Here is a 27,234-nt window from a genome sequence, read left to right as displayed (position 1 = left end):
TTTTGCAAAAGATCACCAGAATCCAGAAAGGAAGCCAGAAGCTCTGAGACTGCACTAGGACAGGGAACTAGCTCTCCTCAGTGACCTCTGACAATTCAGCAGAGGCGAGGTAGTGGCCTGAGATAGAAGAGGAAAACTCAGAAAATGTCCTAAGTTTACAATGATGCTGCTGGATTACAGACTTCTTGACATGAAGCATGTACATGTGACAGCCTGTAGTAGCTGAAGAATCATAAAATCATAAAGAATCATGAAGTCCAGCAATTCAACTTGCCCCAATAACCAATGCAGGTCTCAGACTCATTTTCAATTCAACATAGCAGTTTTGGGTGCTATTTTTTTTCCATCCATTTTTAAATTGCCTGAGAGAAGGGTCTATTCAGAGCAAGAAATACACAATGTGAAATTGGTTATCAGAGTTTACTTCTTAGTGCAGTGCTGATACTTTTAAAATGCAGGCAGAATGTCGTGGTTATGCACTGCTTGCTTTATACAGGAAAAAAATGGAAGATGGATGTTAAATATGCCCAATCCTGCTGTTGGGCTTGGTAGGGAACACTGTGAGCACAGGAGGAAACAGCACTGTGAAATGGCATGTGCACACACATGAACTGCCATGGATTGTTAATGACTCAATCACAAGGATTTCTTCAAAACAGGCAATTCCCATACAAGATTTCCAAGATTTTAAGAGCTTTGGTTTTCTGTTTGCAAAGGCATGTTTCCAGGCTTCAAAACAGACACAGATCTGAAACTGTATGTGGGAATGAGCAGAGTAGCCAAAACCACAATCATAGTTAATGACTATTGGCTCTCTGGAATTAAAAATGAAATATCCTTTGAGATCCTGCAAGAAAACCACACTTTGATAGTCCTGGCTCAGTAGCAATTCTCCCATGCAGAGGTTTTTGTCTTTGAACGGCAAATTTTACCAGAGGGATGCAGATCAAAATTTATCCACCACCCTACCACTTCATCATTATTTCCTTTTTGCTCTGAGTTCATGATCTCTATGAAGTGCATCACAGAGAAGCCTGTGTGATGGGGAGATTCAAGCAGATGGAAAAATCTGACACATGATCTGTAAAAAGTGTTCTGGGAAAATGACTGTGGGCTGTCTTTACTTTGGCCTCTTGATACTTGTACAAGAAACCAGGCACAAAGAGATTGAACCCAGCTAGTGGGGTCTTCACATCACCTTCCCTTTGCCTTGTACATGCAATACAAAACAGATCTCCTATTTGTTCCGCACAGAAACTCAAGACAGCAGATGTGGCTACTTGCAGCTACATGAAGAAATGCAAGAATGTAAATTCTTACCCAGAGGAACCAAAGATCATCTGTTTTACAGGAAGTTAAAAAATTAAAGACAATTCCAATTAGAAAATAAGATTTCTGTAACCATTTCAGCACCTCTAACCTCTCCACCTCATCATCTCAAGGTACAAAATTCGGAGAACCTTTCTATTTATGAAGGCAATACTAGGAAAATGAGAACCTTTTCCCTATCACTAAGTGTTTTTGGAGAGATGTTGAGCCTGACTACGACCTAATTGGCACGACAACATCAATCTTGATAAAAAGTTTCATTTAACTTTGTAAAGGTGTCCAACAAAATAAGCTTGCAGCCTAATATGAAAGGCAGCAGATGCAAATACTAATTTAGAAAGCGCTGAGAATTTGTTTTACGCTTTCCTCACAATGACATTGAAAAATGTCCCCAGAGAGCCTTTTTTTAATCAACTTTTTTCATTAGCATCCCTCATCATAACACAAATAACACAAGCCTTAGCATCTGTGCTGCAGTTCTAGATATGTTACCTTTACATAAGCTTATGAAAAATAAAGACTGTATTTTTATACAGTCAGTGTACCCTAATTTGGGGTGCTAGATGATTTATTTGCAAACGCTGTCAATGTATTCACGGTGATACTGAAACCAATTTTCAGTTCTCACTCAGATTTCTCTGATTTTAAATTTCCTTACCCAACAAAAAGTCTCTGAGAGGATGAGGATGGTGATACAAATTAGTTTTAATTGCTTCTCCAATTTGCTAGTAAAACTAGCATTTATCCATCGTTTGCTATGAAAATGATTGCTTTGATCAAGATCAGGTGAAGAATTAACCTGGACATTTCTTATTGGCAACTGTAAGAGACAAGTTATTGAACCACAAGCTTTTTGTCTAAACCTCTACATTTGTACTCTCAACACAGGACTGTTGGTGGTGAGAAGATAAAAAAAGCTTGGCCAGATAGATTGGGACTCTGACATCAGCACCTACTGAACAATGAAGATGTGCCAGGGAAGTCAGACTGAAATCTAAATCTATTGAAGGCTATTTGAAAAAAAAAATCACTCTAGGGAACAAAGTAATGACATCAGAACTATGGATTTATTAGCTGAGAAGTGGCATTCCTCTTTCAGTGGTGAAACATGAACTTTGATCCATTTATGATTCTTACACATCTCACTGATGTTCCCAGGGTAAAAAATGCATGCTACATCCTGTGTATTTGCAAACTAATGACTATAGGCTAAAACTTGTTATCCTGTGCAGAAAATTCTCAGATCTGTAGTTTGAATGAAAATTCTACAATCTCAAGCTTGAACAGTTTTTATAAGTCATTTTTCAGATAGGCTACAGAACTCCATATGCTGTTTATCAGGGTAGATAAAAAAATAACTCCTCTAATCCCAAGAATGCTCTAATACCCATGGAAGAAATCTTTAACATCACTATCCCACAAGAAAGTGAGGTAATTTGTATTAAAATAGGTTTCTGGGCTAATTCCCATGCATCTACCCTCCTCAGGAAAAACTCACCCCTGCATATTAAGTTCAGATGTTCTATGCTGAAGTCTGTAAAGGTTCAAGACAGTCCTTTCTCATCCAGGAAGACTTCCTGGAAAAGAAGCCTGAAACATATTCAGCACAGGCTAGCAGCACCATGCTGACTCACAGGGGTCAAAGGGCAGAAACAGAGAACTGTCATTCCCTTCACAGAAAGATCCAGCTGGATAATCTCAAAATGTGGTGAAAGTTACTTATTTTCAAGAGGTGCCTCATATTATGGCTACTAAATCCATAAACAAACTCATTTCTGTTCTGGATTAGAGTTTCTCAGGCCTCCTAGTTGCTGCTGAGTCTTATCTTCGATTAAAGTGATTAAAGGCCCACGTACAGCTAAAGCCACTTTGGAATCACAGCACAGATTTCAACTAACAATCTGCAAGCTCAGAACAACATCACCCACCCCAGTGTGATCCAAAGGCAGCACACCCACACAGGAAAATTGACCACCATTACTTCTGAAAAACAGAACCCGAGAAATAAACAATGCCAGAAAATGTGCCAGATACACATCTTGCTTGAACTGGATTAACTGAAGACAATAGTACTGTATTAACTTTCAACAGCAAAGAATTGGCCTTTTTTTTTTTTTTTTTCTAATTCTCTTGGACTAACAAAATCTTGAACTGCCATTTACATTAAACCTGGAAAAGTACTGCCTTTCCCTTTTTGGTGTTGTTTTAATCTTAACTAGACAAAGCAGGGGACCTTCAGCCAATCCAACAACAGAGGAAGTTTCCAAATGAGCAATCATTATTAACAGAATGGATTTTCAATAATCAATCTGGACTAGGAGCACAAGCCCTAATAAATATGGAAAATCAGCATACAAAGAGCTTCCAATGTCCACTGGAGTTCCTCAGAATAAGTTTTCACGAGACCAAATTTTTAGAGAAGTTCAGGACTTTTACCAAAAATCAGTTTGGCTGATAATTTAGAGGGAAAACAAGTCCCATTGAAGAGAACTTTTTTTGTTTGTCCACACATTGATCTTCTGCACTTTGTTTACATTGTCCTGGAAGGACTGGACATACAACACTGTAGGACAAATACTGAACATTATTTTACATATGAAGACAGTGCTCATCTAAAGCTTTAGCATAAAAACCAGATAAAGTGATTTACCAAAGTGGGGGGTTTATTATGTAAATATTGGATTTTTTTTGTTGCCAAAAAAGTCAAGAAATGCCTTTTTCCCACTTGTATAACAATAAGGTTTGATAGGTAGAATGTATGAAATATACAGTAACTTCTTCTGAAAAGCTATCTAAGCTCACTCAGCTTACAGTATGTGGAATGTAATTAGCCAGAAAGTGAAATATGTATAAAAATAGGTAAAATTCCTACAATATTTGTACTGAGTCATAATTCCTCCTGCCAGGAAGGTTACAATAGCTCTACAGTATATGTATGAAATGCTTGTTCATAAAGTTAAAAAACATCATTACCTTACTGAAGAACACATTAAATATAGGAATGCATAATCAGAACTGACTCTCAATTCTGCTTAGCTGGTGCAAATCTACAGAGAACCATCATCCTTTCTGCACAAAACAAGACCAACCTCTAATTTGAGAGTTGGGGTTTTGTTTTGTTGTTTTGTTTGCCATAGAGGGGCCAGACTGAAGTTTACGAAAGAAATTCCTCTGGAAGTGGAAGTACATTGTTTAACTTTTTTTTTCCCTATCTCCACTTTGTTTGCTGACAGCAGTTACCCACCTTTAAAAATGATTATTGCCTGACATTACATGGAGCTTTCTACTGCCTGTTCAGAAGAAGGCAGAGAAACACAAAGAACCTCCAACTCCCCGGTCATGACCCAGTTCTGGGCTTGTGCTTTTGTGACAAGTCTTTGATCTGCAGCAGGCCTCATAGGCTGGTCTCCCGGAGGAACATGGTGCCGATGTTGTAGGACACCTTTCTCACTCTGGCAGACGTGATGGAAGGTTTTGGTGGCTTCTGACCACTTCTGACCTCCAGGAAGTAACAGATCCCAGGAATTTCCTTTGGAAAGTTTTCTGGAAGCTCTTCACGGGAACGAGGGATAAAAATAAAGTTTTCTTCCTTTTTCAAAAGTCTGGAGAAAAACAAAACAGAGGGATATAGAACACTGTAAAACAAATTCCAGAAACGCCTCTTTGGAAGAGGTGGATCCTATGTGCAAGCAAGTAAAAAATGAGTTGACACTATTACATAACATATAAAGAAATTATAAGTCAGTATCCTCAGCTAATACATATGAACTTATCATCATTAACTTCAAGGGGCTCTGTTGACTGAGACCAGCTAAAAGGATGGCTCATAAAAACATTCTCTGAAAATCAGTGTCAGCATTCAGAAAGTAATGTACCAAAAAGAGAAACAAATTCATAATGATAGTTGTCCAGAACATATCATCTGGTTTAATTAAAACACTTTACTGGGCAGAAATTAACATTTCAGAGTGATGGGTACTAGCAGGTTTCCCGCTAGAAGACAGGTATGAAGGTGGCAGTGCTTAGGAGATCTCATAGATAAAAGCAGGGATGTAATTTTGTGCCCTTCTTAGACTCAATAGCACTGTTTTTCATAAAATGGGTTCAAATAGAGCAAATCCAACTTCAACAGCAGAATCAAGTCTGTCACTATTCATCAATAGTACCCATGGGTATAATCTAGGCTATTTGGTTGGGTCAAAAAGGGATCCAGCTTCCCTGGATCCACAAAGCCATCTCCTGGCATGCCTGCTCAGCTTGTACAACACCACAGACCCAGCTATGCTACCTTCTATCATTTGCCATCTTAGCCATGGTGGAGAAATCTGTCTGGTTAAACCTGAAAATTTAGGGCATCTTTATCAAGTATCTTCCCTAGAACTAGCTGGACTTGAAAAATAAAGGAAGTAACTCTATACAATTTCCTTTTGTTTCCAGTTAATAAAGTAAATTAAGTTAGTGCTATTCAATCCCTTGCAGCATTAAAAAGAGTAGTTTTGAGACAATGAGCAAATTCTGAGCACAGTTGGATATACAAAAGCATTCTTCCTCTTTTCCCTCCAACAGTATTTATTGTTTCTCTTAACCAGTTGGAAGCTCAAAAACATAATTGGGAAGAACTTTATAATTTTGTGGAATTTTGTAATAGGTAGATTATTTAATGTCTGTAAAGTTGATTTCTGGAAAGCAAATGAATGAATGAATGCACTGCCAGTACATGCAATGGCACTTCCTTTACTGAGTATTTTTCATGAGTTTTGCATGAGACAGTCTGCGTGAGCTTATTGACATATAAAGGCATTTTCTTTCCAGCTTTTAAATAATCACTTGGTTATAAACCCAACAAAGTTTTTGCCTTTGAACTTCTGTGGAGAACTTTATTTAGTGTGTGGTTTGAAGGTCTAGATTGTCAATTTTATGATCAAAATACTGCAATATTTTCTAAATTGCATGAATGTTTGTGGAGGCCTCTAAAGAGAAGCTTCTCTCTTTTCATCTCTGCAACGTTTGTAGTAAATATTTTGTATGTCCAAACTACAGGCTTAATATACTGAAATAACTCTTCAAAGCTTCCCAAGTTAGATTCCTGCATGTAACAGCTGAAATCTTAGAACTTTCTGAGCTAAATTGGTAAGCTTTCATTATAGCCACTCTTCCCCACACTGACTATTCACTATGGAGCATCTGGCCTTCCTAAAATCAGTGGTTTCCTCATCAGAGTTTCACAAAATCTAATTTTAATGATGTACAAATCAAAACTGTAAAATATATCTATATTCTTTGATTCAGGTCAGGGCTGGCACTAAGTTGATATTTTATACTACTTCCTCATAGAAAAAAAAGTGCAAGATGTTAATTACCCATCTTATTTTTACTTGTTTTGTGAATTGTAACTTGGTTACAATTAAATGCTCCAGGACTGACAGACAATTAGTCTTTTGAAGACTCCTCCACTGCTGTAGCTTTTGATAGACTCTACATCCCTGTATCAGATGCACTGCTTGAATCAGCCTCTAACCCTCAGAAACTGTCCAGCTGACCTTCATTGGGATAACATTTCAGCTCTCAAGCAAGCATGGCAGGAAATCTTTGTTACCAAGTATTAATGGAAGTTACTTCTGATTGATTACATTCTAGCCAACCTACTTTACACTTCTAAGGGGAAAAAAAATCTGGCTCATAGGATAATACTATTAAAAAGATTTTCGTCATGATGAAAATGACCTCTTGTTAGCTTTCTCCTAAAGAAAAGGTTCTTCAAATTCTTTAAATAATATGTTGGTCCTGACACTTGGCTTCCCAATCTGAGAATGAGATCATAACTCAGAAATTGCCTCTGATTTCTTACATCTTTGTGCATATACTAAAGAAACAAGTTATCTACAAATTCTCAGTGCATATCAGTAAGGATATTTTTTTGCAAAATTTCCCCTCTTACTTTTAGGCCACTTGTGATGCTAAAAAGAAATCAATAGCAGTTGATGGCCATGGCTCTTTCTAAGTTTATTGAATTTCTTTTTATGGGTACAAAGAACCCCAAAAGATCCTTGTGCCAAGCAGGTGAATGAATAATGCACATCCTTAGGGATATGAAGGGAGCCACACTGTGGTGGGCTAATCTTGGCTGGACACCAGCTGCTGACCAAGCCACACTATCCCATGCAATCCACTTTTTGCACTTTCTCTCTGGTTCAGAAGAAGATACAGTGTAAAACCTCCTGCTCTGGAACATTTCCTGGGTGGTGGCATCCAGTTCTGATGGGTTGCCTCACCTCGCGGACCATTCTCAGAGCACACCTTTGTGAACAAGTCAGACTGCCAGTTGTGAAAGCCTGAAAGAACAATATACCCTGCGAGCACAGTCTTATCCTTCGCCTTCAGGAAATTCTATTGCAGCTTAAACTGTATAAAAAATTGTTCCCAGATTGTCCCATATTCAGAGAGCTTAAACTGAAGCTACACAACCTCCGCAGTTCAGGAATATTCATATAACAACTAGCCTGAAAATATCCCAAAGCATTTATCTTAGCTGTATTTTCTGAATCACTTCTGTGAATTTCCCTTCAGGGGACTATTGCAAAGGATATTTTTATAGTAGATTTTTCACAGGTTCAAAATTCTGGGTTCCACTCAAGCAGTTGGATACACAATTTACAATTCAGAGCTCAAATTGTGAGGCTCAGGGTACTCAGGCATTCCTATAAATTGCCTGGAATTAGGTCTGCCCTCAGCTTGTCTTCTTTCGTTGATGTTTCAGGGGAGGAAGAATTTCTTAAACACTGATTTGCAGTTGATTAACCTTGACGCCTTCTCCTCCTAACCTGAAATCTTCCAAAGCTTTTAAAATTCTTGTTCTGTCCCTTCCTTGGTGGGAATGCTCTTGCTCTCAGACAAAACGAGATAGTATCTGAGAATTATCCTATTATTTCTTTTTTCTTTTCAGTTCCTTCATTTAAGAAAAAAATTCAGGTCTACGTGTGAATGAAAATTGGGATTATACTTTGCGGGAACCTTGAAGAAGCTTTTAAAAGCTGTAGCTCTTTCTTCACATAGACAAAATGATACGGTGATTATATTTCAAATGATCTTGGCAAGAAACAGTAGTATCTTCATCAGAATTTCTATATTCAGAAAACCATAGAATCACTGAATATGCTGCGTTGGAAGGGATCCATCATGAATATCAAGTCCTACTCCTGGCCCTGCACAGGACCATCCCCAAGAGTCAACACCATGTGCCTGAGCACACTGCCCAAACACTTCTTGAACTCTGCCAGGCTGGTGCTGTGACCACTTACTTCCCTGGGGAGTCTGTTCCAGTGCCCAAACACCCTCTGGGTGAAGAGCCTTTTCCTGATATCCAACCTAAACCTCTAAGCTAAGCTAACGCCAACTAAGCTTTGTGCCTTTTTCTTGACTCCTGTCACAGGTCACAGGACTGAAGAGATCAGTGCCTGCCCCTCCTCCTCACCACAAGAGGAAGCTGCAGACTGCAATGAGGTCTCCTCTCAGCCTCCTGTTCTCCAGGTGGAACAAACTAAGTGACCTCAGCCACTTCTCATACAGCTTTCCCTCCAGACCCTTCACTCTCCTCTGGACACTCTCTAATAGTTTAATGTTTTTCCTATACTGCAGCACCCAGAACTGCCCCCAGCACTGGAGGTGAGGCTGCCCCAGCTCAGAGCAGAGGGGACAATCCCCTCCCTTGCCCAGCTGGCCATGCTGTGCCTGATGTCCCCCAGGACAGGGTTGTCCCTCCTGGCTGCCAGGGCACTGCTGGCTATTGTTAAACTTGCCACAGACCAGGATCTCCAGGTACATTTCTACAGTGCTTCTCTGCAGCCTCTCATTCCCCAGTCTATCATACCTACACAACCAGGGTTGCCCGGTCCCGCGTGCAGAATCTGGCACTTGCATTTATTAAACTTAGAATGGTTCATAGGGCCAGTGCTCTAATTTGAATTAAGAAATGGTGATTGCTCATCTCTCCAATTTGAACTAATGGAGACTTGCTATTACAGAATTATTTGTTGCAAAGCCCTTTATACTGAGTGCATATTTCCCATGATGATTCTTTAACTCACTCCATGCCCACAGTTTTTCCCTCCATCTCTCAGAGATGACAGACTTTTGTACTTTTTCAGTGGATTGCTGGATCAGAGCACAAAAGCACTCACTCAGAACTAACTTCAATGTGAACTTTTCTTTTAAGAAAGTTGGTCTGGATAGACCAAAACTGAACAAAAGTTTTAAGAGAAATATAATGCTCTACCGCAGAGGAGACTATGCACTTCATTCCTAAACATAGCATGCACCAAGTAAAGCACGTTGGCCAGGTCAATCTTCCATAAATGCTTTCTTCCACAGGGAGAGATATCAACAAAAGAAAAAGGTTCTTTCTGCCCTAATTCTAAAAGTACTGTAAAACCTTTAGTTAACCTTGTTTACATCACCCCATTAATCGGTATAATTAAGAAAATGTAATTTTAATGGCTTTCCAAACAGCCTATGAGAAGACTGTCTCCTCGTGGACTGTTGCTCTCTTCCTCTCTGGCAATAAGTGTTGCTTGCTTCGCAAACTGGGCATCTTGATAACATAAACCAGCTCATTTGTTTCCATAAGAATACAGATAATAAATTATTACTGCACTCATTGGAAATTTTGGAAGGCTGCTCTTAAAATACTCCATATAAACATATGAACTTGCTATTGTAATGCTAAAAATCAGTGCATTTCATTCTAAACTTTAGCAGGTTTGAATTTCTCCCTCAGTTTCTGTGCATGCTATGAACATAAGGAGACTGGGAAAAACCCCTAGACTACATCTCTACCTAATTAATTTCACAGCACATTTATTACTTTTTAAACTATGGAAGTTAGTGTTTTGGTGTTTCTTCTTCATACAGGTCAGCTGTGGTAAGGTAATGAAAGGGCCAGTCATGATTTTTGATGGAATATATTGCATACCTCATACAACTCAGCATAGTGAATGTCAACCTCCGACCTTTAATACTTTCCTTTCTCATCCACCTAAGCAAAAAGAATACTGGGCTTCTGCTCTCTGTTTGAGACTTCAGAGGCTCAGTGCACAGGTTTGCTACTAAAAGGCCTCAGGCTTTACACTGATGTAACAGTGCTGGCCTCAGGACTCGCCTGGATTTTTCCAGGCTTGAACTTTTAGTAGTTTTAACAGCTGTGTAGCCAACTTTGCCTAAACATGTTTTAGCTTTAGATTAGCTGTGTGAAACTGTGGGATGACATACGCTGTTAATTACTGAACAGTGATCTAGCACAGCTATTCTGTGTAGAGTGAACCTCGAATAAAAGTGAACCTTGAACAAAAATACAGCATCACAAAGCACAAACACAGACAGACACCAGAGGCCCAAGGACCACCGTCACAAAACACAGTGACTATATGGGGGTACAGCCTCACAGAAGCAGGTGACACTGGGAGCAGAAATCCAAGAAAAAAAAGAGTATATTTTGACTATGCTTCTAAAATTAGACTAGTAATAAGTTTTTGTGCCCATGAACAGGCTGTATTCCCAATCTGTCCAAAACTAAATTATCTGTCCACCTCTTGAAAACATAGATGGTGAATTGACCAACATAAAACCAGGTTTTCTTAAAGGCTGCTGAGAAATAAAATCTGAAAAGGCTCTTGGAGAGCAAGCCCATTGGTTTGACCATATAAGGCAGAAAAACAGATGTAGAGATAGCTATAACCTTTAGGAGAAATAATACATATAAATAGATATCACCCATAGGAAAAACAATTTCATAAAAACAAAAATCAATAAGGATTTTAAAGAAAAGCCTAATTTTAATTTAAAATCCCTGTAAAGAGAGAAGTATAGAAATACTTCTTAATTGCCTAAAACTTCTTTCATACAACTTTCTGTGAAAGAACTATTAAAAACCTACAGTGGTTTTAATCAATTTTAAAGGCTGAGAAGCAATTTATGCAGGTGAACACACAATGACCTCACCCAGCTCAATAAGGAGATAGACCTGGGTTGCCCTCTCTCCTAAATCAAGATAAAGATGTGGGATACAGGCTGTTCATCTTTGCCTAAGCTCAGGTCCCAGATGCATTGCCCAGCATGTGATAATGGAAAGTATCTGTACCTAGCACTGCGTGCCAGAAGCACATTCTCCACAAGAGAAATACATGCTGCAAAAGACTAGAGGTAGAAAGAGGGGGAAAAAATAATCTATTCTTAAATAGGCTTTACTTGACAAACAGGAACTACTCCATTTATCTGCTTTTGATAACTGCTTAGAAATCCCAAAACATGATATTGTAACACCACTAAGAAAACAAGACAAATGTGGGTATATTATATTAATACCTCATAAAAATCATTATTAAAGGCTGAAACAAAAAAGTAAAAAAAATATTAAATTTCTCTCCAGTGCTGAAGAGTCTCATAAATCTTACTGTGCTTCCTTCCTGACTATGAAAAATAGGGTAATTCTATTCAATTCAGGGTAATGTAGATGAATTAAATAAACTTCTCTTACTATTCTTTCCTGTCAATATGTTTAAACGGGGACTAGTCTGAGATGCTCAACTTCCTCTCCAGTTTCCACATTTTTCACTGGAAGTTTTACCAATACTATTTCAGTGATTCAATTTCACAATGCTCCATGATGCAAAGCAAATGGGACTTTGTGATCCTTGTGTCCAAAGACTTGTCTGAGTCAAGAGAACAGGATATTTCAAACAGAAGTGATATTTCAGATTCAAAAAATGCAAAGCCCACCTTTGTAAAAGGTGCTGTTTCACACATAGCAGAGCTCTCTGCCCAGGCAGGTGTAACTGGAGCAAGGCTGCCCCAGGCTCACTCCTGCTGCTAAGCAACAAACATCACACCTTGTACTTATCATTTTACACTCTGATTCTTACTAAGGCAGATTACAGACTTGAGGGGACGTGTCTGTAACCAATAATAGGTATTCTGAAGTGTGATTATTATTTTAATGCCACTGACACTTTATGATGCATAACCTTTACTGCAAAATGAAAGCTGGTAACCAGGACCTGCATGCTTTGTAAAACTTGTATCACAACTTCCATCAGGGGCCTTGGTAGACACAAACACATGATGATAAATGCCAGCAGTTTCAAATAATTGAAAATTCTGTTGTTTTCATACTGACTGCAAAATTATCTACTTTGGAAAACACTGATTCTTAGAAATAGAAATATTACCAGCAGTATTAACAAAGTGCACAACAGCACAGCATGATCAAATAGAATCATTTAATAGAATGTAAATTCAGATACAAATACATTTCCATCTGTGATTAATCACTTTATCTATACACAATAAATATATATTCATAAAAATTATATTTAAGAAAAGTTATATATGGATGCATCAGATCACTACTTTTTGATTTGGACATGACCAGGAAATTACATTAAATCTCACAGATGACTTTCAGAAACTCTGAATAATTCTGCCCCTTGGAGTATTTTGTAATTAGAGTCTCTTCTGGCCACTGTGTCAACAGTGCCATTTCTTGACTTCTTCCCTGTTTGTTTTCAAGCTCTCAACTATGCCAGAAGGTATGGCTTGAAATCAGCTTTTCACGTTGCCCCATGCACATTTATTTTATCTTTTCACATCATTTCCCAAGCCTGTAATAGAAAATTGTTTCTAGCCTGATCATCACTACTTTTAGCCACTCATCTTGAATGATAACTGCATTTCATTCAAACACATGTTTTCTTGCCATTTCTACTTCCTTCACCTGAAACCATGTGTCTAGCCTGTTATTTCCACTGCAAGTTCTCTGAATCAAGCACTGAATTTATTCAGCATGTTGACAACAGATTTTCTCCTGAGTAAATACTGCAGATAAAAAAATACCAGTAATTCTATATTTTGTTGTGTATTGTTTTGCAATTTTATGGCACAGCATTACTACATAATTAATCACTTTTCTACCTTCTTCCCTTTTTGAAGCAACAGTCTACATTGATAACTTTCTACAAGGTAAGTACAGACATGAAGGCCATATAAGGTGAAAGTAGAAAAAAATGGCCCTATTTATACTAGATTTCTAGGACTAAAGGGAAGTGGAAAAAAAACCTGTAGACCTATTTTTGATACAACATGAAAGATAAGCAGCGTGAGAAGATCTACTCACATTTTGTTACCTGGGACTTAGTAAGAATGCTCTCCAAGGTGACTCACATTTTAGCTACCATAGGACAATGCACCCAATGGTAGTTAGGCAGAGATAAGACAGGCTAAGAGAAGCCATCTTCTCTGTGCCACAATGTACTAGGAGTCAGAAAAAGGGCAGCATGAACCTACAGATTTCTAACAAGCTCCATACACAGGCCCCCAAACTAATTTTCATAACAGTCTTTTTATCAGCATTGTGATGGAAAGAAAATAGAGTCACAGAACCATAGAATCAGTGGGGATGGAGGGGACCTTTAAAGCCCTTCTGGTCCAATCCACGTGCAGTGAACAGAAACATCTTCAGCTAGACCAGTTGTTCAATGATGACCCCAGATTTGTGTCTCACAGAGGAGGTGCTGTGTCACTCGTAACCAAATCCAACACAAGCAGCACAGTGCACTGGTACAAGGAAAGTCACTCTGGCCCCAGCATGAACAGAGTGTGTTGCACCACAGGTCCCACAGACACTCTCTGTTTATATTTCCATAAAGCTGTCTAGCTCACCAGTTTCTGCTCTCAGGGACACAAACATGAGCAAGCAACACCATAGCCCCAAGTGAAATCACTCCCCTGAACCTCATTTGTGAAGTGCCAAGATCTCTCCTGAAAAAGTATGTACAGCACTTTCAGAATTTCTTGAAGGCTATCTCAGGTTGGAGAACAGCACTCTCTAAGAACTGATTGTTCAAGAAAAGTCTAGCTCCCTGTCACAGGGCCTTGTTCACCTTCTAACAGACCACAAACCAAAGGCCCTGCTAGCTGTGTAATTTTTGTAACTGGAGCACAAATGGTCAACAAAATTACAGAGACTATTCAAACAAGGTTTTAGAGGGTTCCTCCTAACCCACAGTGGATGACCAAGAGCCAAGAGCTGTGTATGGAAGGTCCCAAAACCAATTTATCTTCAAATGATGCCAAGTTCCAAACAGAAATTTCCAATATATTTATTGAATTTATTTTTATTTAAATTAAAATGTTTTGTGTGAACAATAACTGATTGGATTTGGATAGATTTGGAGAATAATAGATTGTTCTTCTCTTGCACATTACCAGACAACTGTATGAATCTATTTCTGTTCACTTTATGACACAAAGCTTATTCAGTTTTTCTACCTCTTGTTCAATTTGTTACACTTGCTTCATTCCCAAAATATGATCTCAAGTGAATGGGCTTTTCAGAAGAATGTCACTTTATGCACTAGTTTAATTATTCTTAACTTTAATTTCTGACTGATTCATATTTTAGCATAGCAGACACTTCAATATTTGGATGAAGAAATCCCATTTAAAATTTTTATTTACATAGTTAGCTATGGGGGAAAAGAAGATTCACAGCTCTGAATAGGAAAAAAAAAAAAAAGAAAGAAAGAAAAGCAATATTGTTTGAGCAACTGTGTACAGATTTACCATACAGTCTCAAAACCTTACTTCAGAAAATTAGTTCAGATACAGAACACTGGAAGATTGAGATATCCTGCCAAAAAAAAAGTGAGTGCATCAGCTGTAATCTAAGCAGTAGAAATTCTAATAATCAAACTGTCAAATTTCAACAATAAGGAACACCTTTTTTATTTAGGAGCTGCTCCTCATAACCAGATTTAATCAAGCCTTCTCTCCATTTGCATGATTTCTTCAAAACGCTAGGGATAATACTTTGCCGTTTTCAATCTTTTTTCCTACATTATGAGAATGCTTCTATCAAGTGTGTCTTTACAGTACTAAATAAGATTTTTTTTTCTTCAAAGAAGCATTAATCTCTTTGTAAGCTTGGCCTTACTGGCAAAATTAGACTTCCTTCTGAGACAATGGGAGTATGCTTTCTTTCATGAATTGTGTTTAGTGGGTGGAACCCAAATCCTCAGTCAAAAGCTGTAATAGTGCACAAAACTACGTTGCTTTGGGAGTTATCTCCCACTTCTTCTGTTACATATTATTTTAGGCAGGAATGGCTGGTCTTTCTGTCGTGCCTCCTTGCCTTCCATGCCTGACCTCTTTGCTCATTCTGATACAAACCTACAAACAAAAGACAGACATCCCCAAGCCATACCTCTTTCCAGCCATCCTGATGTCCTACCCACTTTCTGTTGAATTTCATGTGTTGAGGACAGAGCATGTTACAGGATGGAAGTGAAAACAGGTCGAAGTAAAAGCAATAGGAAAGGGTTAAGAGGACTTACTGGTAAGTGGTGGGACTGACATTGATGCGGCGTGGGTGGCTTCCTGACTCGAACTTGCTGGCAAGGGTGACGTTGTTCCCAAAGAGACAATAGCGTGGCATTCTCACGCCAACGACGCCAGCCAGCACTGAACCTGAGTGGATGCCTATCCTCATCTGGAAAAAAAAAAAAACAGGAGATCCACATCAGGCTGGCTCTCTTGTGCCACCAGTGGAAATGTCATTAGCACTCAGTTACAAGCAACCCTCTCAAGTAAAGAATAAACCAAAGAAGAAAGAGTGAAGTGGAAGAAAATAGGCTCTCCTATTTCTCTAGCTTAAATCAGATGCAGTTAAAAGAAAGAAAAACAAAAAGATAATTATCTTTTCACTAAAACTATTTTCTTCTGTGCACATTATCTGTAAACCATGACAGTCAAAACAGAAATCATGAGCAGAATAGGATGGGATCATCCAGAGTTACTGCAGTATCAGCCTTCTAATTACATAAATAAATACATTACAGAGGTTATTTTTGCCACCACTTCTAACACAGGCTTTAAAGTAATAACCAATTTTTCTCAAACTGGCAGGAAGAATAGTTTAGCAGAGTGAATAAATAAGTTACTTTTATCTCCATCATATTCTTCTTCCAAACTCTTCAAGGTCTAAGGTCTTCCTCACTTTGTCAGACAGAGAGATACTGGAGTGGTGAGAATGCAGAAGACGGAGGCACCAATGTTAAAACTCCACTCTCCATTACCAGTGAAAAAAGCACCTCTGCAGTAATGAATTGGATAAACAGCCCTTCTCCATATAGGTGAGGTCAGTACCTGCCCTCAGTGAGAGACTATGAGCAGGAAGTCTTGCTCACACCACAGCGAGCACACTGTCAGCTTTCAATAAATAATAAACAACCCATTTACAATGTTTTGTTCTTGTGAGATCGAAGGTGAATTAGTCATTTTGCATACAATTTTAGGAACAGAGCTAACGAAACCTATTTGTTCCATTGCTACTCCGCACATTTATTTAAAAATCACGAATTAACTGTGTGCTGTGATCTCTTCTGTGGTACATTCAATCACATCTAAAGGCCAGATTGAAACTGAAAGAAAAAGTATTAGTTTGTTTTCCTCTAAAACACAGGGATAAGAGTATACATTAGAGAGGATGGACAATATGACAGGAAAAAAAACATACTAAGAAAATAAAATTTGCTTTTGCAATATATGCACTAAAAGCTGAAGTTATGGTTGGTTGTTTTGTTACTTTTATTCTTTCCTTTTCATTGCTTCCTTTTACAAGACCACATAGTTTTTTTATCATTCAGTGATAAAAGACATGAGGGTTCTTCTGTATTATCTTAAGAGCTTTTTAAAAAGCATGTGGTCCTACAATAAAAAAGATAGATATATTCTCACAAATACAGGTTAAACTACACAGAGAGTGTCAAAACCTGAAGTTTTCACTGGGTGGAAGAAAGTTGATGTAGGCTTTCTCAATAAACCTTAGAGATAAAGCACATGAAGAATGGCTTACAATAAAGCTCCACATCTGCTTTATTATAGAGTTCTCTACAAGAAAAGAGCCTGCAAACACTGATGCTCTTGCCATGAACTATTCCTTGGTGTGCCTTATTATACCAAGAACACCCATTACATTGGTCCTATAGTACTTTTTAGAGAAATATGTTTACTTAAATGTGTCTTTTCAGCATTTTACTTCATTTGCAGATACGTTGTTCTGGTCTTTTTTCTCACCGAGTTGAAAACACTTGTGTGAACAGCTTAAGGTGCTTTTTTACAAAGGAAAAAAATGTGTAATCAAATTATTAACAAGAAGGCACTTATTGGGGCATATCAACCTTTCACATTACTTTTACAGAAAAGAAAATCTGCCTAGGTCACATAACTTAAAACAACAACAGTTACACAAATATATAGTTCCCAAGCTATATTTACATGTAGCCCTTACCAGTGCTTTCTCAGAACAGTCACCATTATATATTAATAATAGCACAGAAAATTAAAATCAGGTGACAACACAAGGATGCATTTTTTGTCTATCATAACTCTGTTTACACCTTTTAATATATATGTAGGACAAATTATACATTATTAACTGTTCTAAATGGAGCATTTTTAATAAAATACATGCTTTTCATCTGTATCAACTACTCCTTTGTATGTCCTTAATAATTTGGGTAAAGATAAAAGGGAAGTATGCAGCTGAATCTGAAAGTTCAGAGGCATTACATACACAAAGGGAAAGATGAGTCTTTGGAAACTACCACAAAGAGAAGATAGCTGTGAAAAAAAAACAACCAGTAAATACCATTCCTCCCATAGTTAAGGAAGAGTGAAGAGACCAACAAAAGCTAAAGATATTTCTAAAGCATTTCTAAAGACGTTTCCATGATACTGGAAGACACAACGGGAAGAGGAACATGAACTGGTGGGAAAAATACTGAGAGACCTGTGAGAGATCTTTTAGAAAAGAGGGACAACTTGAACTAAGCACAATGGAAAAGAAGAAAAAAAGATTAACAAATCTGAGCTTTGCAAGAGCTGTGGTAGTATTGAAGTGGTGAAAAACTGATGAGTCAGAGGTGTAAAAGAAAAGCAGCCTGCATGGATCAATGTAATGTGAGAGGAAAGACATGGCTATTTGCAAAGCAAAAGAAGCTTCCAAATTTGTATAGAGAAAGTAGCAGTATTTGGATATTTCTTACTGGACAAGGCACAAAGAGCAGAAATGTCTAATATCTGAGTGACAGGAAGGATAGTGATTTTGTTTAATAGTGATAAAGAAGATTCATAAGGAAAGATGAGGAGCACTGGTCATCATCTAATGAAGAAATGTGCCAGAAGTGGTATCAATGAGAGCTGGTAGTCCAGACTTGGCTGCAAGAGGAAAGCCAAGAACAAGCAGGAACAAGGATAAACAACACACAAATATTTATTCTTTTTCTGAACTGATCATTGTGTTACTGAATATTTCTGATGTCCCGAATCTTAGAAAAATTGTATATTATCTCTTTATAGCTTCTCATTGCCAAAGCATGTTTTTCCTTTTTTCTATCTAGAAGAGCTGGGGTTTTTACTTTGTTTAGTTTTGTTTTTATCTGCTGTGCAATTCAATTACTTGCAATAGCCTGAATGCCTTCTTAGGCACCATACTGAAAACTGCACTCTTACATCAAAATAAAGCCTATTCCAACAGAGACGAGAGTAAATGCAACACTGAAAATTCACAACCCATCTACATCTGACTTTATGGGAAAGAGGCAAAAATATTTTAATAAAAGTAAACAAATGCAGTGGCATGCCTGAAGTAAATTTCATCATTGCTAATTTGTTTTTAATAGCTTTTCTGTTAATCAGTACTCCCATAATTAAAAAAAAAAAAAAAAAAAAAAAAAAAAAAAAGTCCAGTCATTTTAATTGTGGTCAAAGCTCTTGAGTTTTTTCTCTTTTGAAACCTTGTTGAAAAATGTACTCTCCTTCCTCTTTCCATATTTTTTCACATAATTTTCAAGGCAAAAATTAAAATACAAATGGAAAGAGTCTGAGAAGCAGCAGTTACCTACTCAAGAAGGTTTTTTTAAGCCTCCTCAAATCTAAAATTTATTGAGCAATTATGTCTGCATATTGATAACCAATAGAATACATTAACCTTATTTCCCTTCAGTCAAAACTGAGACATTGCATTACAAGATTTAAAACTAATTCCTTTATTAATTAGACCACAGGAAAAAGACTCCTGAAAGGAAAATTAAGCAGGTTTTAAATTATTCCTCAAGCTTCTTATGTACATGGTACTGTGCAAAAAGATTTTCAGTCCTTTTCTTTTCAACTCAAAAATCATTCTTCAAAGTCATACCCTTTTCAATTCTCCATGTTGTTGCCTATAAGTCTCATTCCTTCTAAATAAAACATGAATTATGCTTTTTAAAATAGATTTGTAAGCCCATAACCAAGACTGTAAATATTTTTGCATGGCACCATGTACATAAGAAGCTTGAGGAATAATTTAAAACCTGCTTTATTTTCCTTTCAGGAGTCATTACACCTTGAACCATTTTCCTGTGGTCTAATTAATAAAGGAACTATGGAAATAAATTGAAAGGCAAAGTAGGAAGAAGAGTTTGTCTTCCAGCAAAGAGTAGTTGATACTAAAACATGCAAGCAGACTTTCCAACTCACACTAAAGGTAACAATGAAACCTGTCTTCTGATAAGTGCAGGGCAGAAAAACATTGTCATTTCCAAAGTTCTCTCTCCACAACCACAGCAATTTTTAGTTCAGGGATTTCCTGAGCCAAAAGAAATTCTTTTTGTAGAGAAAAGGTGTTTGATGTTCACAAGGTTCTAATATGAACTACAATAACATTTCAGCATGCATTCTTTCTTCCCACCACACACACGGAAAGAAGGACCTTAATAAACAGTTCTCACACTCTGAAAAACACACTCCCATGCTAGAAAGAGAAGTCTCAGATTGCCTCACAGGTCAGCTGCATTCAGAAGGACACAAAACCCATCTTCTCAGAACTGTGTGCCTTACACAGACACAGATGAAGGGGAGAGGGCAGGCTGGGAAGTAGGTGACACAACTGGGAAAGCAGTCACGGGCAGAAGCCATCCCCCACTCTGCCAACCTACATCTTTTCAAGCCTCAGTAATGGGACTGACTGACAGATGCTCAAGACTTTGTGCTGAGCTGAGCAGAGCTCAGCAATGGCACAGGGCAGTGGCTGCATGAAAACAGGTCCAGGCACATGGATGGCCCAGGCCAGAAAACCAATTAAATACAGTAGGAAGCATTCTGCTGGATCAAGACTTTTGGTATCAGCTTCAATGATGTATATTGGTATATGTAGAGTAACATTTCTTAGACAAAAGCACTCCTCACTTTCTGGCCTAACACACTGATTGATACTCTGTGTTTCAGTATGGACCTTCTCCCTTCTGTACTTGCAGTGTCCTTCAAAAAGGAGAAAGATATCTCTTGCAGGGTGTCTTAGTTATTAGCCCATGACACACAGCCAGATAATTTCAAACATAATCTGCCAAATACTGTGTTTTCTGCCCTCATATTTTCTAGCAGCTTCTACAACAGTGCTATCTCTAAATCTCAACATATGCCTTACACAGGGACATTTACTTGTAAAATGTCTTAATGTAAAACAGACTCTCCAGAGCTCAGAGGTCTGAAATCAGGGCCACAGACTGGTGAGTCAGTGTGCCTTTCCGCTCCTCCAAAGGGCTGCAAGTTGATAGGACTGACAGCTATGTCCTGGCATATGCTTTGGTGTGTGGGTTATCTGTATTCTTAGATAGATTTATAAATAGTGCCTTTCTGGAAAGGGACATATGACAGTACAGCTCACTACAGAATTGTTGCCAAGGAACAGACCTGCTCAGAGGAAAATTTAGATCACTTGAATTTCACAAGGTGTTCCATAGAACTAAATTACAGGATATATTCCCCCCTATTTGAACATCATTTGGAGAAATAAATACTTAACTATCTTTCTAATCATAATTTCCTAGATTTTTACTCAAAGAATTATTCAACCCATCTGAAGCAAAATATACAGCAAATTACACAAGGACAATTAAAAAATAAACTAATAAAGAGTGAATGCCTCGGGATCAATAAATCCATTTTAAATAATTATTGGGTAAAGCAATCATGTGGTTTGTGCAAAAGAGATGCAATTAAATTATACCCAATGTGATGCACACTGTATATGTACATCCCTGGGCTATGATCTTGGCACACAGTCATTTTCTACTGAATGTGGGAAAAGGAGCTATGAAGCATTTCTACATAAAGAAGCCCCAGACTTGAAGGATGAAATTATTTTTCGCTTTCCCTTGAAGTTCTTCCACTGTGATCTAAGCTAGCCCTGCTTTGAATAGTGGTTGGACCAGTTAACCGCCAGAGGTTCCTTGCAGCTTTCTTTATTTCACAACTCTGTATTTCATAACCTGTGCTGAAAAATAATACACCTGTGGGTCTCCATCAGAAGTATGAGGAAGAATTAGATGAAATAAAAATGAAAACGAAGACTAACTAGTTTGGAGAGCTCGTTAGTTCTAGCATCAAAGGAAAGTTCACACTGGGGCAAGTTATTTTTGAGCCAAATGGGATCATGTGAATTCACTATGGCACTGCTCACAGTCTAGATTAGAAGAGGATTTGGGTCATCTGTAAGAAAACTTCTGACCTGAAATTATTTACTGGAGGGGGTTGTGAGTGGAGAGGTGGGTGTTAAATGATGTAAACGAGAATTTTTAGAGCTGCTAAACAGAAAAATAAAACCTATATCCTTCCCCAAGGTTCCCAAGAAGAAACATTAAAGTTAATGTGCTTCTTCATGAGCTGCTTCTCACTCACCAATAAAACATTGCATTTAATTGCTGATGGGACATTTAATAAAAAACACCTTTTATTGTTTTCTTTAAATAGTAATTTCCACTGTAGGAATTTAATTACTATGTGAACCTGTATGTTCAGGCACTTAAAAAAGAGCTAATCATTCACACAAGCCCACATAGCAGTGGAGGATTTTTCCCAGCCTCCCCTCCACTGACACCAAAAAAGAAAAAAATTCATCAGAAAGTTCTCTTTGATCCCTAGTGTAGGAGGACATCTTTGTCTCACAGTGCCATCATATGACATATACTGAATGGATTGGGTGATACTTTAACAAGGATAAATGACACATGCTCAAAATATTTAAGGGAACAAAAAAACTGTGTTAAAAAAGAAAAAAGTTTGACCCAAGCATTTTAACCTCAAGAATCAACCTTTGATCGTTTTGCTAATTTAGTAATTTAAGGTAAATTTCACCTAATTGCAACCACCTAGAAGTTAACAGTTCATTTTTCTAGATTCCTGCTAAACACGGGAGGTAAATAACCTCAGGGCTGCAGTTCTTCGCATTCTAAAACTGGCACACAGGAGAGGCTGAATCAGTCACTCCTGAGGCTGCCTAACTCTCCTGGTGGAACAGAGAGGGACACTTAATAGTTTAACCTGGACACCTCATAAACAGACAGCTAAAGAAAGGTGAGATGAATCCAACTCTCGGCCCTACAAAGTTGACACACTTTTACCTTTCCTTAAAACAATCTACACTCTTGTGGATAAATCATTAAAAACACTGGTGTTGATGGATAGGATCCCATCAGAAGATCATTCTGTTTGTAGAACTGCAGAAATTTCTTCAGATGTTTTAATGTAATGGTCTTTGAATGTAGCCTGCAGTCTTCAAAACTGTAAAATGAAATGACCTTTCAGTGGCAGAGCCATGCTTTGTCTTTTGACCACAGCACGTTCTTATACATAGATCAAAGTCAGACTGATGTGCTATGGGAAGAGCTTGGAACCAATCAACAAGGATCATAGCAGCTTTTAAATGGAACCACTGATCTATAACAATCTTACAGTTTTACTACTAGAAGCAACCTTATCTACCCTCTATAATAATGACATATCAGAGTCTTCCCAACAGCTTCCACACTATTAACAAAGCCTAAATTGTTGCCGAGGTCATTTAAACCTCTACCACCACAAGGTATGTTACCACTCTTTGCAGGAAGAGGAGATCCATTTTAAGTGTGTAGTTTCTATTAGATGGCCCAGCTTCCTGCAATCAGCACCAAGGCAGACATCATCAAGATAAAAAAATTATTAAACTCCCTGCTCTATATGGACACTGTAGACATGACAAAAAAAAATTAAAAAAAAAAAAAAAGTGGGTAAGGTTTTGAAAATGTACCAGTTCTTAAGTTGGGAAAAAGCAGAGTACTTCCTTCAGCACTTCTCAGTCTAACAAACAGCACATTAAACTGTTCAAGAAATGACTGGATGTGGCACTTAGTGCTATGGTCTTGTTGACAAGGTGGTGATCAGCCAAAGGTTGGTTGGACTCAACAATCCAAGATGTCTTTTCCAACAGAAATTAGTCTGTGTGATTCTGTGACTCTGTGATATAGACAAATAACTGAAACAAATCAATATATGCCCTCTTTTGAAACAGTAAATCAAGGAATGACCACATGAAAGATGAAAGGCTAAGAAAACCCCAAGCTGTGTATAAAGAATCCACAGAATTGCAGGCTGTATAGCTAAAAAATAGTTTGCTTCCTTGTGAAGAAACTTAATGCACTGCTACCATTGTATAGACTTGAATACTAAGTGTGCAACATAACAACCCTTTCTCATACTCAAATAAAGGCTAAAATAGTCTGTAAAGTAAAGAAAGTTTCCATATGACAGCTGGGACACACAGATACTCTATACCTTATAGGTTCCGATGTTTGAACAGCTCATTGCATTAGATAATCCTTAAGCACCTCACAATAAAATGATAATGCTGCTGTGTTCCTTTGCTTGTTCACCAGTTTGATTTCAAGAACTGTTATTTCTATAGGTTGAACACAAGATAGTGTAAGATGATGACAATGATTTTTGCAAAATTTACCCAACTCTTATGCCTGGAGCAAGTCTCCACAGCTGGCAGTGGTGACTGCATACAAAGGGAAATGAGGCTCTGTGACTGCATGGATCCCATAAACAAGAGACTAAAGGACTTCACCTTGGCTATAATTGGGAAGGGGTTTATTAATACTTCTTATTGGCCTTTGTACTTCACCATCACAAAGCTGCAGATCTCTGCAGGGAAAAGTGAATTTCCTCCTCAGTGAGTTCAGAATACACATTCACATAAAATGATTTTTATGAAGTCTTTCAGACAGGCAAATCCAGAGTTGTGAATAACTACTTCATACAACAAAGGGAATTAGCACAAAGAGAAAAGCAGCTGGTTTGCACTGAACTGAGGATTTTAGCAAATTATCTAAGCATTTAGTGAGTCTCCTGATTCCTGTGTAGACAGCACTTCAGCAAGTCAATCAAACTTTCTTGACACCAAAAAAACAATCATAACAAAAGCTAGGATCAGAACTCAAAGTGTTCTGTACAGCTCTATTATCTTCACTGAAAATCTATGTTAAAAAAAAGGAAATTTGTAAATAAAATGGTTAATGAAACGAATGAAAAATCACTCTGCAACTCATATAAAATGTACCATTTTCTATTCCAAGATTTAAGGTGGAAATCTACAGGCAGTATCTGATTGTTACTGAACATCAGATGCACCATGAATAGAAATGAGATACTATTTCACCATTTGTTTAAATTACTTCAGAGAAAATTCTTAACTGCACTACAATTTTAAGAAGATGATTCAGGATAAATTTGAACGTTCTGGTGTTTTCATGGCTAGAAAGATTCTGATCTTATTTTCAAAAATTAGCAAATGAAGACCTGATGATGTCAAGAACATGAAAAAATCCAAACAGAGACTAATTGCTCTCAGATGAAGGTGAATCACTTACGGGAAGGAAAGATTTCAATGTTCAGTCTAATGACTTTCCTTCATTCAATGATCTCTCCCACTGTGTCTCACACTCATCCCTCTTTCAGAAACACACTGACAGAGAACAAAACATGGCAACACATACAGTTGTTTTTGGTTTGTGAATTCTGTAAAAAATAGCAATCTTATATTCATATTATAATAATTTCTTTTATCTAGGTTATTCACTTTGCAATTGCAAAAATTCAAACCTTACTTTACTAAGCCAAGATAATCTCTGCCCATCTTCACCAGCTTTTATCAACTAATTTCTATTTCTATAACCCACAAACATAGAGATAAAAATTTAAGCACACTTATGCTATTATTTGTGAGTTAAACCAGAAAAGAAAGCCAGAAACTTTAATTCTCAGTTATCTTTGTGTGTTCATTTGAAAATGAAAACTTAATCTAGTTTGGGAGACAGTAGAAGATGATTGTATGGCATATCTATAACTTCCTTGTCTGTCACTGCTCTCCAGCCAGCCTTTAATGACACTAATTGGGTGCATTCGGCTGCTGAGGGGCACAGCCCCCAGCCCTGGATTTCGCTTATCCAGCATTCTCACTGCTTGCTTCTTTCCTGCTGTTGCTCCTATCTGATTATGGTTTATTTTAAAATTTTTCACTCAAATTCTTCAACTAAGAGGTGGGTGAAGAATCTCTCTTGGTGCAACCTTTGCTGAAAAGTCCTTTAGCTCTTAGTCCCATTCTTTACTCCTTTCCTCCCAAATGCATGCAAGATGTGTTTTCATAAAAAGAATCCCTTTATTTTCTGGTGGTTTGTTCTTTATCAGCGTGTCTCTGAAATGAAGATGAGTGTGAAGATTAAATCATGACAATTTAATAATTTTTATTTGTATCTAACTTGAGTTGAAATTTTTGGATAAATGAAATAAAGTAGATGAAATCTCACCCAGAGTTGTGAGAAGTAAATAAAATTCAGTATAACTTGTTTTATTTTATTTGTTAATGATCTGCAATAAACAAAACACAAAGCAAGTCAATGGATCCCATAAGCTGAATGGATCTAGAAATATTTGAACTAAAAATACACAATTCAAGAGAGAAAACTGGGAAATTCTGGGTGAAAATTAAAGTGAACTTGAGATAGCATGCAATCTTGCCACAGGAAAGAAGTAATCTCAGTTATGAACATCATCTGATACCTATAGTTCCTTCCTACAGTATTCTAGTCAACCTCACCAAGCCTGTTAAGTTAAAACCTAGATACTGTCAACAGGTGTGATTCCTGAAAAGATCAAGAATCTCTTCAGAAAGGATTTGATCAGAGGGAAACTAAAAAGCTGTAAATACTTACAGCTTGGCATATTATTACTCAACAGGGGAGGTATGATACTCATCTACAAGTATGTGCAAGATGTTAATATCAAAGAGGGACATATGGGGACATAACTAGAAAGAATACGATTTAAATGAAGACATAGGTGAATATCCAGCTTATCTAGGCCTAAATAGACTGCACTGTAGGGACAGGTTCCTCAGGTAAACATGCTGTTACATTATTTCATTATGGCACTGAAACATTGGAAAACATATTGTGAGGACGTTGACAGAAATATGTACGAGATGCATTAATGTGTGTGTATATCTTTTTTAACTCTATCATCATACTGCATTGAAGGACAACTAATTAAAAAGTAGTATTACATTTGAGGGTTTTAAATGACTGCTGCAAAGTCTGTTTTCCTGTCATCCTTAAGAACAGATGGGATGGGAGAAATATTTTTTAATGTCCTGAAACCACTTCAGAAAACAGAAAATTGAATTTCAGTTCAAAGAGAAATTAAAGGTACCTTGATTCACATTGTCTTTAGAATTTCACTAAAACTAAAAAAAAAATGAAGATAGCAGCTGTGTTGAAGCAATTTTACTTATGCTATAAACTCAGATATTTAACTTCCTTTTATGTAATAATCACACAATGATCAATGTCAACAACATACTTTGCAGTATCAAGCACACACCATGAAGAGTAAAAAAGTGTAAAGCTTGACAGGAAACAATTTTTTAGCCAGTCACCCTTTCATGATGGACTGTCAGTTCTGTTAATACACTACAATCATACCTAGTCATGTTATTTTGGCATT

General features: G+C 37.5%; 1 protein-coding gene across 1 annotated transcript in view; it reads right to left on the bottom strand.

Annotated features, from left to right (window-relative positions):
- Positions 1-3,852: 3,852 nt before the first annotated feature.
- Positions 3,853-27,234, bottom strand: part of GUCY1A2 (guanylate cyclase 1 soluble subunit alpha 2) — a gene marked incomplete at its 5' end in the record, with an annotated part of 135,701 nt that continues 112,319 nt past the window's right edge. The window contains 2 exons of the mRNA XM_083855792.1: positions 3,853-4,931; positions 15,711-15,865. Coding sequence (XP_083711918.1) covers positions 4,724-4,931; positions 15,711-15,865 — 363 coding nt within the window. The 3' untranslated portion in view covers positions 3,853-4,723. The remainder of the gene's footprint in view (positions 4,932-15,710; positions 15,866-27,234) is intronic.

The sequence above is a fragment of the Zosterops lateralis genome (assembly GCF_965231275.1).
Source record: "Zosterops lateralis genome assembly, chromosome: 2".
NCBI lineage: Eukaryota > Metazoa > Chordata > Aves > Passeriformes > Zosteropidae > Zosterops > Zosterops lateralis.
This window is presented reverse-complemented; position numbering and strand designations above follow the sequence as displayed.